This window comes from Rhopilema esculentum, chromosome 6 (genome assembly GCF_057945365.1).
Source record: "Rhopilema esculentum isolate cy_ngs chromosome 6, ASM5794536v1, whole genome shotgun sequence".
NCBI lineage: Eukaryota > Metazoa > Cnidaria > Scyphozoa > Rhizostomeae > Rhizostomatidae > Rhopilema > Rhopilema esculentum.
In genome coordinates, this window is record NC_142820.1 from 2,247,473 (window position 1) to 2,263,957 (window position 16,485).

A 16,485-nucleotide genomic window follows, 5' to 3' on the forward strand; every position below is an offset into this window, starting at 1 on the left:
CTCAAGAAGTTATTTTTCTGTCTTACTTGTGGCTGCAATGTATGTTTGAATTATCTGTTTCCAGCAAAATAGTGATGGTTTCATTTTTCTTTTAGTTCTTGAAATTAAATTATTGTCAAGGTATTTTTAAACTTTGTAAACCTCGTGATGGCTCAAATTGGGAACAGTTAGAAGTTTCTTGCTAGAAGTTCCTCTTGCATAATTTAATGTAATCGTTTTGAAGGCTATTTGATTGTGAATTGGGTAATATATAACCTTTTTACATAAAAAATCTTATTGCTTACATTTGCTAAGGCTTTCGTACACAAAAGGCATTCTGGCAAAAATTCTTATGGAACGGACGTTACTTTTATTACGACAAAATAAGGGACTTTAAAACTAGATCAACCTTGTTTCACCTTGTTTTGTTTAAATCAAGCCACGCTTCCCAAAACAATAAACAATAAACGAACGCTTTTTGATACCCAGCTCCGTGTCGCTCAAAGATAATGGGACCTCACTACTCGAAGTCGTTCCGGCACCCCAGACCTTGTGAGAAAAAGCGTACAATGTAAAAACAATGCTTCACATCCGAAGTTGTGATTAAATTGTCCTTATACAAGCAACCGCGGGTATCGTGGGAAAACCTCGTGTGTACCCTATGAGTCTCATAAAAGTTTAATCAAAGCAAGGTTGCATATCCAGCTTGTTCTAGCCTTAAGAAGCTTCTTTAAAACTTTCCAAACCAATTGAATTGCAACCTTTCACTTTCATGTAAATTGCCTCCTAAAACTGTGCAGCACGAGATCAAAGTGTCAACTTCCATGTCTCTAGGTGAAGGACACGGTGAAATATCTGGTGTATCAGTTATGTGCAAGAAAATATATGAAACACATCTTAATAATATCAAAGATAACGATCTTTTTTTCGAAATTCAAACACATGATATGATATAAAAGATAACGGTTTTTTGAAATTCCAACATAGAAGATTGAAGGTTTGCACAAGATGATAACAGTTCCACCACTATATCGGATCAATGGTTTGTCATTGCAGATAAGCAAAATAGGAACATGTGCGTGTTCTTAGAGATAAAAAGGGCTTTGGAGCAGTCAGTCACGGCATACTCCTTGCCAAGTTACCTACTTGTTCAGCCATCATGCTGGTTTACATCGCACTTGTCCGACCGAAAACAGTGAATTTGAATTATGGGATATCGCAAGGATCATACTTTGGTCCTATTTTGTTTTACCATTTTACAGGGCCGCCGAGAGGTTTTTGAGGCAACGGGGGCAATTAAAAAAAGAGGCCCCCATGCGAGCGCAGCAAGCAGAGAAAATTTGGGACTTTGCCCTTACGATTAGCTGAACATAAATTGTCTTTGCAGAATATTTCTTGCAGTTATTTTTGTGCAATCGTTCAAAATGTTTTACAACTTTAGCCATCTTTATGACATATTTGATTAACTGCATTCTTAAAACGGGATAGATTATTTGATGAGGTCCCCTAGACCTCGAGGCCCTCGGTTAACTTGCATTTGTATCAATGACTTCCAACTGAGTCTAAATATATCTTAGATGCAGACGACACAAGGGTTACGTGCTCAGCAGAGAGCAAGGAATCTCTCTGCAACGACCTGGGAAGTCGAAATTGCCAACATTTCAAAATGAATGAAAAAAATGAGACTTTTATAAAAAAACCCGCAGTTCTCGTCATCGTTCATAAAAGAAAGCTATATTGTATTTGCTATGCAGTATCCAAGGTTCAGAGGCCAACAAAGAGTCCATAGCCGTTGATAAGACCTCTTGCTGGCATGAGAATAGCTAAAAGCTCACAGACAGAAAATGAGAGAATAGACTTTAGTTTATCCAAAAGATTTCAAGGTGTTTTTTCTCATTCTAAACTAAATCATGTCAAAAGTCACGTTACGGCAGTGAAGTGAGGAAACCCTTTCTGAAACTAAACTTGTGCTTTTTGAAAGTAGCCCCCAATAGGGGTATGAATCACGAATTAATGGCGCAAACTTTTGAAATTCACGTTTTCACGCAAAAGTTTTTCGGCATTCACGTTCACGTTAACCTGATTTATGTTCTGAATTTAAAACTCGATGGAAGTATGGGTAAATTTCTTTCCCGGCAGTTTGGTGGTCAGTGAAGTTGATCGACCTATATACCTTGATATCAAAAGTGATTTTGGCTAATGAACTGTCTCAGCACTACCCTAACGTTACTGACCTTCCCCCTTAGATAAACTTGAATTGAATTGGCGAATCCTTAGACGATGTACTAGTTCAAAAATATGCCAATAATATCATCAAATACGTCTTTGCTGTGAAAGCAATCGAAAGCTTTCTTTTTTGGAATCATATTCCATTCCCCTCGAGATATTTGGTTGTTTTTTGACATCTTACAGTTGTATCAGTTGATTTTTGTATTGAATTCATGGCATGCCGAAAACTTACAGTGAAACAAAACTTGCACACAGAGTTGTATTCGTTACACTGACTGACCAGGAAGAATAGACATACCTTCAAACGAGCTATCATCGAAGTATTCTGTTGTTAACTCTAACTGCCCTTCCAAACCTAGAGAAATGTCCAAATAGGACATGTTCATCTCACTAATTTCTGCAATACTTCCATCAAATATTTCGTCACTGGAATCTCCTTCTTCGGTATCAGTGTCATAAGATAGTTCTTTGTCTGCATCATTTGCCCCTTCCGCCTCTTCTACGTTGTTTCGTTCTTCCAGTACAGTTGTTTCTGCCGCTAGGTTCCCTATATCCTTCGTCGTTAGTGCCGTCCTAGAAGCAGCCTCTGGTAATGTACCAACTTTTGCCATTGTTGTCTCTTGACGAGCTGTCCTCTGTCTCACAACTTTATCGTTAACCGATGCTCATTCCCTTGTCAATATTTTTTCGTCTGGCATAATTGATATAGCGGGTAGAGGTGTAGGGAACACGTTATTTTGATACCCAAAAAAGTAACGCAGATTTTTAATAAACCCAAAAAATTGACGGCAATTGGTTCAACCCCAAAAATAATGCGAATTTAGAAAAACCCAAAAAATGACATTTTCGTAAATTACACGAGCATCCCTATCAAAATTTTTACAAGTCCCCCCCCCCCCCTCCTGGGAAAGAGCTTTCAAGAATTCCCTTGCATAAAAAGTAAGTATTCACGTTCACGAGCGAGCCTTCATTCACGAAATTGACGTTTTCACGGTCCAAAGCTTTTGGGGGGCCACTTGAAAGTCTTCAAATCGGAGCACGCATAGTTGAAGAAAACCGTTGTATAAGAGCAACGATATTTACAATTATCACTGGTTGTCTGTCTTAAACCTGATAAACTTTGACCGGTTTATAATGGCTCAAAAATGCTAAATAACTTGTTCAAGACTGTCGTAAAGGGATGATCTCAACTCAAGTATCTAGTTATAGGACAAGGAGTTGTCTTGTTATAGACATGCCAATGCTACGAAGGAACTTTCGAGAAAGAGCTTTTAAACCTTGGTGCAGAGTCCTGGAGTGCAATTCCTTTTTAGATAAATGCATAAAAACAAGACATGAAATTATATGATATAGACGTGCAAAATTGCGTATTCAACATCCGCTACGCCTACTTTGAGCAGCAGACCAGCGGAGATGTTTCTTGATATCTTTGCAATTTTTTCACTCGTGAAAATGTCGTGGCAATTTGTAATTAAGCTTTGCTAAACCAAATTGACAAAATCAACGTTGTGAATAGCTGACCATTTCCTCCATGGATTAGGTCATTCCACGATTCCTTGCTCTAGTATTTGTTTCTATTCGAAAATCCATTTTTTTTAGTATTCTACGTCCAGGACAGAGAGCAAAATTTCAGGAAGAACTTTATAAGAAAATGGACCTGGTGTTGCCAATATTTTTTGTAAAATGATGCTGAGCGTCTTTTTAAATTGCCAACTTGTTTCACAAACCATCATAAATTATGCAGAAATAAAAAAATTAAATGTTTAATACCTTAGCTCAGTCATCCAAAGAAGCCATATTTGAAACAAGAATTTAAGTTAACCTTGAATAGTTAATTTGACAAGCGAAAATGGAGAACAAACTTTCGGTACATACATTGAATCATACGAATTAAATTGTGATATGCATTTTTTCTGCTGTATTCCTATCACTTAAATACGCACAGCACAAGAGCCAACCTGTTGATTAGAAGATTAAACCAGATGTACGATACAAACGGAACTTTGCAAAGCGATTGTAAGAATGCCAAAACAAACACGTGTTTTGATTAGACTGATTTATTTTAATCTCAAAGTTCTACCCTTTAAGTCAGAGTTGGGCAACCTTTTTGGAGACTGGGCCAGATACTTCAAATCTTTTCTTTAAGCGGTTGCCCACCCCTGTTTTAAGTAGATAATATACATATAGCTAAACGTTATATACATGGGTACTTTGTTTTACTTTCACAAGCATTTAAACCCACTAAGAAGCATCCATTCCATCTTTCAATAGTAAGGATGCAATCAAGTTTATGTACAATGTATTTACAAGTTAACTATTTAACTTTCTCATTTAAATATACCCCTCAAATCTTTGCCTTAAAGATTCACTTCTACTCCGCTCCGCTACAGTTCAGAAGCAGTATGGCTTGTCACGACATTATTAGATCACACAAATTTTTAAACGTTAACATTTTTACGCAGTTTTTTTTAAAAAGACTTCACATAGTTAGGCCTGGTTCAAACGTCGCGCTTCTCATGTGCCGAACCTAACTCGAGAATTAAGTACATGAGGGGCGCGACATTTGAATCAATTTGGTACGGCAGATTTAATTAGGAGCGGCAGACTAGTTTGGATCGGCAGAGCTTGCCGAGCTGCACGGCTCCAGCACGGCACGGTTTCAAGCGTCGAACTTGTCATGTACCGAACCTAATGCATAATTATATTTAATTCATTTTCTTTCACAGAAATAATTTCTTTCTTTGAGGGCGCATGCGTTTCAAATAAATATTTGAGATTGTGCGCCTTAACCAAGATACTTCATGTAACAATCCTAAAACCCATTTGGCGCGACTTGATTAAGTTCGACGTTTGAAACGGGAGTCGCGCTAAAGGTGCTCAAGTGTCGCTCCAAACAGAGTTAGGTTCGGCACATGAGAAGTGCGACGTTTGAACCAGGCCTTAATGTGTTATTACCCGATCGATATAAACCATGCCTGGTTCGATAGTTAATCCCTTTCTTGGCATGGTTTTGACAAAGATGTCATTTGAATTGCGACATCATCCTCCGTGCATGGAACAGAATTTTGAAAAGAGTTTTTATCTTCCATTCGTAGTCTTCTTCTGATCTTCTTTGACCAGCTTTTGAAATCTTCGTGCGTTCGCGCGTAGATGAATATATTAGCAGCGCTGTTGCTTGCTTGAAGAAGGAAGAGGACTGTGTTGATGTTGCGCAGCACTTCGTAAATCTTCACTTCAATTGGGCCAAGAATTTTGAAAGCAACATAGAGAGCAAATTGGAAGAAATCTAGTGGCAGAGTGCAGAAGCAAAACACTGTTATCATATTCCGAAGAAGTTTCCTAACACGAATTGTCGACATAATGCGTGAATTCTTCCAACTTTCGTTGCTGTTTCTTGTAGCTATTCCATCTATTGTATCGTTTAATGCCTTTGTTGTGAAGAGACCTGTCACGGACAAGATGGCGGTGGTGATAATGTCGCGGGCAACATTGATGGATGCAAATGCCAGCAAATAATTAGACTTTTCGCCGGGAGTTGTGCACGTCATTGTGGCATGGGTTGGTTCAGAAACAACTTCCAATGAGTAGGCATATGGTGACACGAATACTAAAGCCGATAAAAGACATATCCCTACCCAAAATATCAGCTTGGCTTTTGTGAAGATAAATGGCGATAAAGGCTTGGTGAGTGCTCTGTACCTTTGAAAAGAGATTATGATTAGCAATCCTTGTGTGACAGTTACGTTCATTGGCAACACGGATAAAACGAATTTGCAGCCTGCAGTTCCGCCATGCCATGACCTAAAGCGGGTAATTGTGCCATAAGCAAACACATTTGGAGTCACAACCATGCAAACCAAATCAGCGACACTCAAGGCCAACAGCAAGGTTTCATACTGGGTCCGCGAAACACTTTTCACGTAGGCAAATTTATACAGAATGGCAATATTTCCAAGTATTCCTACAATAGATAGTGGAATAGCGACACACACAATGAAGTACTCAAATATTTTGTTCCACCCAAACACCTGGGTTTCCCCATCGCTGTGAAAAGTCATATTCCTAGATTCTGTGAAATTTTGATGAACAGAAAACACCATTTTGAGTCTGTATACAAAGAAGAAATATGCTCAGCGTTGAGACCTGGAAAATAAAATATTTCTATTACCGACTATCGAGGAACAGTTTTTTACAGAGCAAAAAGAAGGAACCATTTTAAAGGAGGATAAGCAGCCTTCAATTTGGCGGCAAGCGAATACTAGAACAAGCATTGGTAAGATAATGAGGTGCATCAGCGTGGGACAAGGGGCAGATGACACCCACAAGGCTCAATCTCTATATTGTGCCCTAGTCCGATTGAAAATTTTATAAACGGAATCTGCAAATAAGTGACATATTTTCACGAAAATACCCTACTGACCCGCTTATAAGCGCACCTCATTTAAAGGTGCAAGCGCTTATATCAGGATATAGGCACAGTGCGCTTATAACTGGATCTTTATCTTAACCTTGACGAAGAACAGCTGACTGAAGAACTAATGACCATTGAAAATAATGATTCGGATCTTGGGAAGTTTACATTAAATAACTTTTAGAATATCCAGATTCTACTGGTCACACATTACTAGTTCCATTTTGTTGAAAAAAATTATTTTAATTTATAAGCGCATGCGCTGTAGAAAGAATCGTGAATTTCAGTTTATAACCGCATGCGCTCTCAAGTGGGGAAATACTCTAGTGTCTCTAATAGACGAGCCCCCCGTGTATTAATTCCAGAAGAATTCCCCCCGTCGTATTTTAGCACCCCTTTCTATTAACTTTTACAAATCTGTCATGACCAGAACACGCAATTTTCATTTGTCAATAATTCCCCTTGTTATGTTAAGTAGTTATTTTTTAATTGTCATAATTCCCCTTGTTATGTTTGTCTATCTTTATCTCTAACCATCTATCCATTATCAAGTAACCAGTGTCACCATCCTACTAATTCCATTGCCCTTTAATTAAAAGATTTACAAACATCCACTGCTTTTATCAGCTCCCCTTTGCTATTGAAATTTGCTGACATTTTATTGAAAATTGGCCAACCTGAACACCCCCTTCTATTAGCAACCCCCTTCTATTGAAAACTGGCCAACATGAACACCCCCTTCTATTAGCACCCCCTTCTATTTAAAACAGGCCGACATGAACACCCCCTTCTATTAGCACCCTCTTCTATTGAAAACTGGCCGACATGAATACCCCCTTCTATTAGCACCCCCTTCTATTGAAAACTGGCCGACATGAACACCCCCTTCTATTAGCACCCCCTTCTATTGAAAATTGGTCGACATGAACACCCCCCTTCTATTAGCACCCCCTTCTATTGAAAATTGGTCGGAATGAACACCCCCCTTCTATTAGAGATACTAAAGTAGGGTAACAAACGGTGTAGTACCGATTAAGATGTTTCATGTTTTGGCAAGTCTGAAAAGTAGAAAAGGGATACGTGGACAAAATGCTTTCTATTTTTGATGTTATTTTTGAAGATATTTGTGTCAGAGATTGGTCAACGCTTGCTTTCGTAACTTTATCGACTTCTTATTCAAAGACGAAATATTGTTGCAAAGTATTCAAAATTGCATTTGCTAATGGATTTGACGCATGTGGTTTCATCGATGTGGTGTGCGTTATCAGATTTTCGAGATTTTTTTCTATTTATAGCTAAAGTCGGGGATTGTCGAATTGAAAACATAAAGTCGTTCCTTCCTAACTAAAAGGGGATAAATGTTTTATCCTAAACGAAAAATATGTCTTCATGTTTTCTCCATCCTCTTTATATAGAAAACATCGAAGTTTGTAATCATAAAGGCACTTCCCAGCGCATAGGAGTTTCATCCTTGGATTTTTAAGTCTCTCCCAAAATCTAAAGAAGTGGTCTTCCTTCCTTCAACCACTAAGAATGAGCCTAAGGTCAGGAGATTTACAACGTTAACAGTGGTCCAGGCTTCATAATCTCATATTAACTAAGAAAGCTATGATCATAACATCATAAACTAAACTCTTGTGATTCCGTTAGCATGGAAGCTTGCGGTGATTTCAGATATCGTCTCGGATCATAATTGTCACTTCATATTTTCGAACTATAAATGAATCCCCCGTACAGACATTTATATCCCGAATCATTAAACTAAAATACATGAAGCATGAAATCAAGTAAACATCAACAGAACCTTTGACTCGAAAAAGTGGCTCTTTGTCTTTATGCAAGCTTTTAAAATGTCATAAACGTCTTTTATTAATGAAAACATTATGGAAATAAAGGATGACAGCTGATATATGGTCATTTTGTGATTCTGCACGCAGCCTTAAAAGTGTTCTACAGATGTTTTATATTACACCTGCATACCATATATGGTCCGTTCCTTTGTTCCATAGCACAAGGCTTCCACTTAGCAAACTTTCACACTGTTTACAGTTTTGCACCGATGAATCTTTTGCTTTCGTAGAGCAACGGGAAATTATATAATCTATCTTCAACACCCGAGTCTCTACTGGCAAAGATAGCACTGATCTCATTTCTTGTTAATGCTTTGCGGTAGTAAAGACTTAAATGCTGGTCACTGATATTATGAATATTTCACATTACTTGAGAAACGTACAATTTTTTTTCCTCATTCTTCATAAACATCAAACTTGGGCCTATCTTTCTTCACCTAATCTACGAAGAATATCTGCACGGGAAATCTTTTACCCTTCTGTACCATTTTACTGCTAGTGAGAAATCGTAAGGTCCATGGCTATTCGGCGCCAGTGACAGATTACGAACACTGGTTAGACACAAGTTTTAGTTTTTCTGATGTAAATTGCAAAATATCGTATGGACAGGGCTCTACACGTTAAGTTAAGGTATTTAGAACAGGACGGATAATGTTTCACACATAATGCCATCATCAAGCAACTATTTGGCACGAAAGCATGTTACTTTAAACAGAAAGACACGTATCTTTTTTCTCAATATTCAACATCCATACGGCAATATGAGTGTGTGACGAAACGAGCGTAAGCATGAGACTGAAAAAGCTGGAAAACAGCATGTCATTTTGAAATGATGTTTTCCAGCTTTTTCAGTCTTTCATGCCATTTAACAGTCCAAGAAATACCTAGCGATTTTAATAAGATAAACATATTCTACACCTTTCCTCGTGATAGCTCAGGAATGTTTACTTATTACTTATGGCTCTAATTCCTCTAGGTATTATCGGGCACTCATTTTCAATCAAAACCTACGTGAAGACGTTTACAGCTGGAAACAGGTAGCTGTGAATTACCATTCAGAAAATTTTAAAGAGCCAGTTTAACCTGATTTGAAGTTTAAAGGGATTCACTGAACACCTAAGCGTAGTAACTACAGCAGCACCTTGGAATAGACATTGACAAGGTCAAATCCAAAAATCTCTGCAAACGCTACTTCCTTTAACTATGATGAATTCCTATCTGGATGGTTTATTGGAAACTCCTTTCTGCTTGCCTTCTATGGTCAGTAAAAACTTAGCTGGTTTGAAGGCTTCGCTACATTCCAACTATGAATCTTTGAAGACGAATTTTTTATGGAAATATGAAAAACCGCCATACTGCATATAAAGCATTGTTTCAGAGAATCGATTAGTGAAATTTCACTTATGTGTGTTCACTTCGTGAGTTAAATAAATAATTCTCAAACACACGGCGTGTGAAGGCTATCAAAAAATACATACCCTTGGGAAATGTACTCGCAAGAATTAGCTCCAACGTTAACGATGATGTATTTTATAATCCCACTTTTCTTCTGGCTCACACTAAATTTATGCCTTAAATTTTCTTTCTTCGTGTTTTGAATCTTGTTCCGCTGTCCCCATCACTTCTGCAAATGTGTGTTGCTAGCGCCTTGCCTTGAATTAGCCATCGGAATCCTTGTCAAAGATAAATATTTTAGAATATCAATAATTCATCAGAAGCATGTCTGATAACGCACAAAGACAACCGGTTTCCCTTTTTCAGTGATACAAGTGGTGACAGCATAAGCGTGATTGAGCCTTTCTTCAAGTCGCTTCAAGTCGTTAGTTGGTTTTAATTAGCCTGTATGCATAGCTAGAAATTGTACCAACTTAAAATAAAGAAAGAAAGAAAAAAAAAGTCGAGGCAAGTTTTGAATTGTGAATGGTTGACACCCTGTGGAAGCCTGTAACTCTAAAAATTCCAGCAAAATCTTTTAAAGCTCAATAATTTAATCCATCTGAAGGTGAGAGAGTCTTTTAAATGACCGTTTCAATGAAATTCAAACAGAACTCAAATCTTTGAAACTAACTTAAAACACAAATCCATATTCACCATGCCACTCAATACGCATATTTGCCACACAATTTTCCAAAAAATTCTAATTTTTTACTCCACATTCCAATTCTCGCACGGTAGAGTATGATTTTGCGCTTGCGTTAATTAATAAGTACATAGATGATAAAAGAACAATCGCAAATGAATTCTGCCAGTTTTTTACTGCTATCGAAAAGAATCTACAAGGTAAGATTCTGTCCCGATCAGACATCGTATGGAAAGCTCAAGACCACTCAGAGCTGCAACGAAAGACGAACCAGAATAATAACTGTTTTTAATTTACAGCTACCAGCTCCCGTGAGGTATTAGTGGTCATAAAGAAGATGAAAAGAATATCTAGGTGTTACCATGGACAAAAATTTGACAATGAAAGTGCATCTCGAAAAGACCTGCAAGAAAGTCTTGTCAATAAAAAAATTGCTTGCCCGTATACGACATAATATCAGCCCATGGGTAGCAGAAACGATTTACAGAGTGATGACTTTGCCACAGATGTTATACTGCAGCAATAGCATGCTCAGTATGTCAATTACACACAAATCACAGTTTGAAGGAATCCGAAATCGAGTCTTAGCTATCATCAATGGAAAGAGCAAAGGAGTGGAACTACCAACTGTGCATCATGCGAGAAATAAGAAATGCCTAGTTGGGGTGTTTAAATGCCAAAATGGACTGGCACCTCGAATGTTCAAAGATTATTTCAAGAAAATTCTGCATCAGAAGGAAACCCGTGGAAATAACACCAATCTCCTGCTCCCAAAAGTATGCACAGAAGCGGGTAGAAAGACATTCCTGTTTCAGGGATCAAAACTACATGACAAACTACCTGATACGTTGAAACAAGTACAGTCTATAATATATTTCAAGAGACAATACGATCAAATTGACAGTGAATTTAAACCTTTAAATATGTAATTTTTAGATATTTTTTAATTTGATATTGTAATTTGACATCTTTTTAACTTTAATTTTAACAGGACCTTCACTGATAGCAGCTTCTGAGCAAGCTGATCAAGTTTCTTATACTACATAAATGTAGATTATTATTATTATTACCAATAGTCTTTCATGAGAGCGTTTATTTTGACAATGTAATATAGTTTAATTGCAATTTAGCAACTGCCAGATACTGCATGAAGACGATGCAAGATAGTTGAGAAGTAACAATGCAGAATTGTTCTGTATCAGAGTGAACTTGTCCCACATAATAAAAATTTTAGTTTTTTATTTTGGGCTTCTAAGGTACAGGAAAGGGAATCATAAGATCATACACTTCTGCTCGTTGAAGAAGAATATTGAAATACATTATTTTGCAGCTTTTTATGGAAGAATAATGTCTAGTTAAACTCTCTTTTTCTGCTTTTTTGATTTACTTGCCAAATTAATTCAATTTCTGCTGGTAAATTTCGATTGACAAGTTGGATGATTTATTCAAGGTTTTCAATTCTTACCATTCTTATGTTGCAGATTGAAGGGAGACTTTTTTCAACTTGTTTGCGTACCATTAAGTAAAATATTATGATCCTGACAGCATGTAAGGAGCTGGGATCATTGCAGAAAAATATTCTTAACTTGAAATGCCTTAAAACCCTGAAATCGAACTACAACCTGAAGGAAGCAGAGAATCAGTAGACCAGTTATCTTGCAATAGCAGCAGTCTATCTCCACATCTGGCATCTTTCTTTTAGTAACAGTCAATAGTGGGCAACTTAAAGAAAGCGAGATGCACGACGATAGCAAAATACTGAGGCAGGACAGATGCTACCAATACAAGATATATTACTGTAATCAAAAGAAAGAGTCGGCCTTTTATTTCTTCCGACAATTATTTTGGGGTAGCGTATCAAAGTAAAGGAAATTTAACGAGACAGAGTGATTGGGTGCAAAAAATAAATATGAAAACAGCTCACTCTTTTTTTAGACCATTCCTTAAAAGATAATATTCTGATTATGCTTTCGAGCAGCAAATATAATGGGACAAGGGTATACTTTTGGCTTAAGGTTTAGGTGTGCAGGAGTTTCCCAAACACGTCTCCTATTTCCCTAGTCATATGCCCCGCTGGGATATATCTGGGAATTCTGGTCAAATCGCTTAATGAAAAACTGAAAAGCAATACTGGTTCGCACCCACATCAAGGTTATACGCACTTCCCACAGGCCGTTGTTGCACGTGAGCTAGAATACGCGAGCTAAGTAAATCGTTCTAAAATCTTACGATGTTAGGGTATGAAAGTAGCTCCCAATCGATTGACTCTTGGCAATAAATTAGACAGGAAAGCCAATATCCCATCCACCATTATAAGCTGATGCACCGGTTCTACCTAGAAGCGGTTCTATCTATATTTATTTATATACCCGAGTTTAATGAAAAAAGTTACTTTGTTCGTTTACGGTTGAAGAAATATCACGAAAAGAATAAAGTCCCGTTGTCTTCCATGTGTCGCTGGCATTAAGCTGTTCACGAGAACAACAATAAATCATAAAGATTGACGAGAGCGTTCTCGTGCATTTATATATTATTAATAGTTCACCTTGATGTGCAGCCGCTTTAATTGCTATCAAACATTTAGTGTTCCAAATCTTTTTCATCTTATCTTTCTAACCACAAGTATTCTTTTTGCTTCCATGGAACAGTTTTGCAGCCATATCTCTTACTTTCCTTGTGAAAGCAAAAGCCAATCGTACAATAAACTCTAAAAAATACTAAATCGAAACATTAAAATTAGAGCAAAGGAAAATGTTTGTTCAAATGAATCATCAATGTCATTATATCAATAAAAGAAATAAGTTTTAGAGAAAATGCAAGATAAATTGTCTGTGGGAATAGAGAACTTGGAAGAGTTCACTTTTGAATTTGATTGGCATCATTTTAAGTTGGTCAGTTAAACATCAGTTAGACTGACAAATTTTTCCCCTGTTATGCATAATTTATCAGAGTTGACAAATGTAATAGAGGTTCAGCTAATTAGAATCAGCTACAGGCTACTAGGAGCGACTAATTAACAACGCTTCTGAAACCTTTCCAACAGTTTGCCGGCTAATTTTGAAAACTCAAGGTTTGCAATACGAATTTCACGGAGACTGTAATTGCATTTGTCTCTTTATCCAATGACATATAGCTTCTAAAAGCTCTTAGGGGCGAGACTTTTTGATACAGCTTAGAAGAGTTCAAGGGTGTGACTCCAGGATTTCTTGGAGGTGGTGTAAGAGCTTTTCACTCTGCAAAGCTGAGTGTCACACACACATCATCCCCCGGTAGATTCAGCTTTTGTAACGTTTGTCACAGTCCATTTCTAATACAAAGCATGGCCTCGATTACATGAGCAGCTGTAATTGCCCTTGGACCAGAAGCTTGCATGAGCAGCTGGATTTTTGTTTCGATAAAAATATCCTTTACGAAAGATGATGAATTTAGACTGTTCTTCTTTATATAGCTCACTCATATGCCATTGCAGATTCATCTGATTGACTGACGCTTGAGTTACCTTGGAACAGAAGATTGTCAAAGTAGTCTCTTTATCAGTAAACAATGCTCAAAGCCATCTCATGAATCTTTTACTTAAGTTACAGGTGGGTATATCAAAAGACATCCAAATTAGCGAACAAAAGCTTGAAAAAGAGTTTATTATCATTTTGGTTTATCCGCCCCATTTAATTCGACACTAATGCTAAGGCGTAGAGAGTTTGATTTGATTTCGAACAGATCTGAATGTCATGATGGCTGAAATTAGATTCGTAGTCAAATTATAAAAGTAATGTTTTTGTTTCAGATTCTGATTGTACTGTCCTGAATCATATTTCTTGAAGCTTATCATTTACAGTTATAGACTTCGAAAAGTTACATAACGATCACATTATTGAAGCGAGAATCTCGACGATGCAACATAAAACTATCCTGTGCTATTTTATAAGGTTGAAGTTCCCAGACAAAAGCGTGTACAGCTCTGCCTATATGGCATGGATCGCTTTTTAAAAGACCGACAAAACAATAACCTGTATTAGCTACAAGGTTGGGCAGCATGAACCTGATGAAATATGTTGTTGACAAAGTCATTGAAAATGAATGGCCCTAGTGCCGATCCCTGTGGTGCTCAATTTTCGGGCTAGAACTGAAGCCATAGGCATTCATTTCTTAGTGCTGGTCGTGGTCTATGCAGTCGAAGGCTTTTGGAAGGTCTATTATGGTGCGTCTACTTATCAATTTCTATCGAAAAACATGCTAGGAGTAAACAGTGATCTAAAAAGAGCACGTTCGATGCTTTATCCCAAGCGAGAAATAACAAGGACGGTAAAATGAAATGAATGCTTTTAGTTTGTCATGCATAATTCACGCGAATATTTTGGATTTAGAAATGTGGGTAGTTATCGGGCCATAATTCCCTTTTTTCGTAGCATCCTGATTTTTTGAATAATTAGGTGCTCATTTCTAACTCAAGGAAATGCAATTGTAATGCAAAAAGGGGGAAGACTTCCCTTTACATAATTCAATCCTAAAATCTTCAACTAAATTTCATCTTTTGTAATATTTTGTCTTTTTATTAAAAAAAAACTGTAAACAGAAATGATAAAAGTTAACTCGAAAGTAAAAAGATACCAGAGAGTAAAGAAATGAGCTAGCGTATATACAGCACGAACGGACTTGAGAGCTATTCATATATAAACGGAGAGGGTTGTCCTCCAGGACAAATCAGGTTCAACAGATGGTAAATGTAGATGGCCAATGTACTTGCAAAAGTAGTTGTTTTGACAAATGTAGCACTGATTATGACTCTTCTTGTGAATTGGATTGCCGCATTTAAAGAGACAGCGAACAACGTTTGGGTTCACATTTTCAATTGAAATCAACGAAAAGACACAGTTGGTCTGGCTAACTCAAAGAGACCCTGACAGGTGATCAGCATAATCAAAGAGAAGCGTTGGTGGCTTTAAAGACCGGGAATCTCACTTAACTATCGACCGGACTGTCCGTGGAAAATTTCAAACTTTGAACTTCTGTAAAATAAATAGCGATAATTTGATTTTGATGAAACGATAAAAACGTGCATATAATAGTATAAGAACGGGAAAAATTTATGCTCTAACTTCTCAATGCACATAGTTGCTATAATTTCTCAAGCCAAGTTCCTTGCGCAAGCAATAAGACATTCACTCATTCATTCATTCATTCATTCATTCATTCATTCATTCATTCATTCATTCATTCATTCATTCATTCATTCATTCATTTATTCACTCATTCACTATTTCATTCATTCATTCATTCACTCATTCACTCATTCACTCATTCATTCATTCATTCATTCATTCATTCATTCATTCATTCATTCATTCATTCCTTTATTTTCAATTATTTAAGCGTGGTAGCCCATTCAGCAATGCTGGTTTACAAGAGACCATGTATCTAGACTTATAGAAAAACTAACATAAATAGAATAAAACAGTTATGATAGATCTAAACATGATAAGATACGCCACACAGCCACTTTAAGACAATGAAAATCGTTTTTGTTGAAAATTTTGTATCCTGCCACGTAGCACACAGTGGCAACACCATGAGCATTTGATCTTGATGAATTTGAATGAAACTTATACTTGCTCCGTACACAATTTATCTGATTTACGTTCTAAAGCAACTTCATTTAAATGACTGCATTGCTCGTAGTTGGCATGAACTACATATCCCTATACATATCTTAATATTGCTTAAAGAGCACAAGTCTTTTAGAAAAGAGAGTGCCAAGAAGCCTGATGTTAGAAAGCTTTTGAAAATGAATAATCCTGAGAATTTGAAATGCAATAAGCAGCTTGCTATTAGAATTTCTACTACCAAATTTCCTCGATTAAGCGTCCCGAGGCTTTCATTAACCCAATCCCTTGTTAGGGAGCGCTAATTCGAAGGGGCGCTTATTCGAGGGTGGTCAC

General features: G+C 37.1%; 1 protein-coding gene across 1 annotated transcript; it reads right to left on the bottom strand.

Moving 5' to 3' along the window:
- Positions 1 to 3,347: 3,347 nt before the first annotated feature.
- Positions 3,348 to 16,408, bottom strand: LOC135686204 (type-1 angiotensin II receptor A-like). Its single transcript, XM_089108927.1, has 2 exons — positions 9,948 to 16,408; positions 3,348 to 6,351 (listed from the first exon to the last, which is right to left on the bottom strand). Exon 2 carries the CDS (start codon positions 6,306 to 6,308, stop codon positions 5,196 to 5,198), a length of 1,113 nt encoding a protein of 370 aa, XP_088965053.1. The 5' UTR covers positions 6,309 to 6,351; positions 9,948 to 16,408; the 3' UTR covers positions 3,348 to 5,195.
- Between the last annotated feature and the right edge of the window lie 77 nt (positions 16,409 to 16,485).

Bases quoted from the DNA above. Each gene is read 5' to 3' on its own strand.
- LOC135686204 (XM_089108927.1), bottom strand. From the start codon at position 6,308: ATGGTGTTTTCTGTTCATCAAAATTTCACAGAATCTAGGAATATGACT.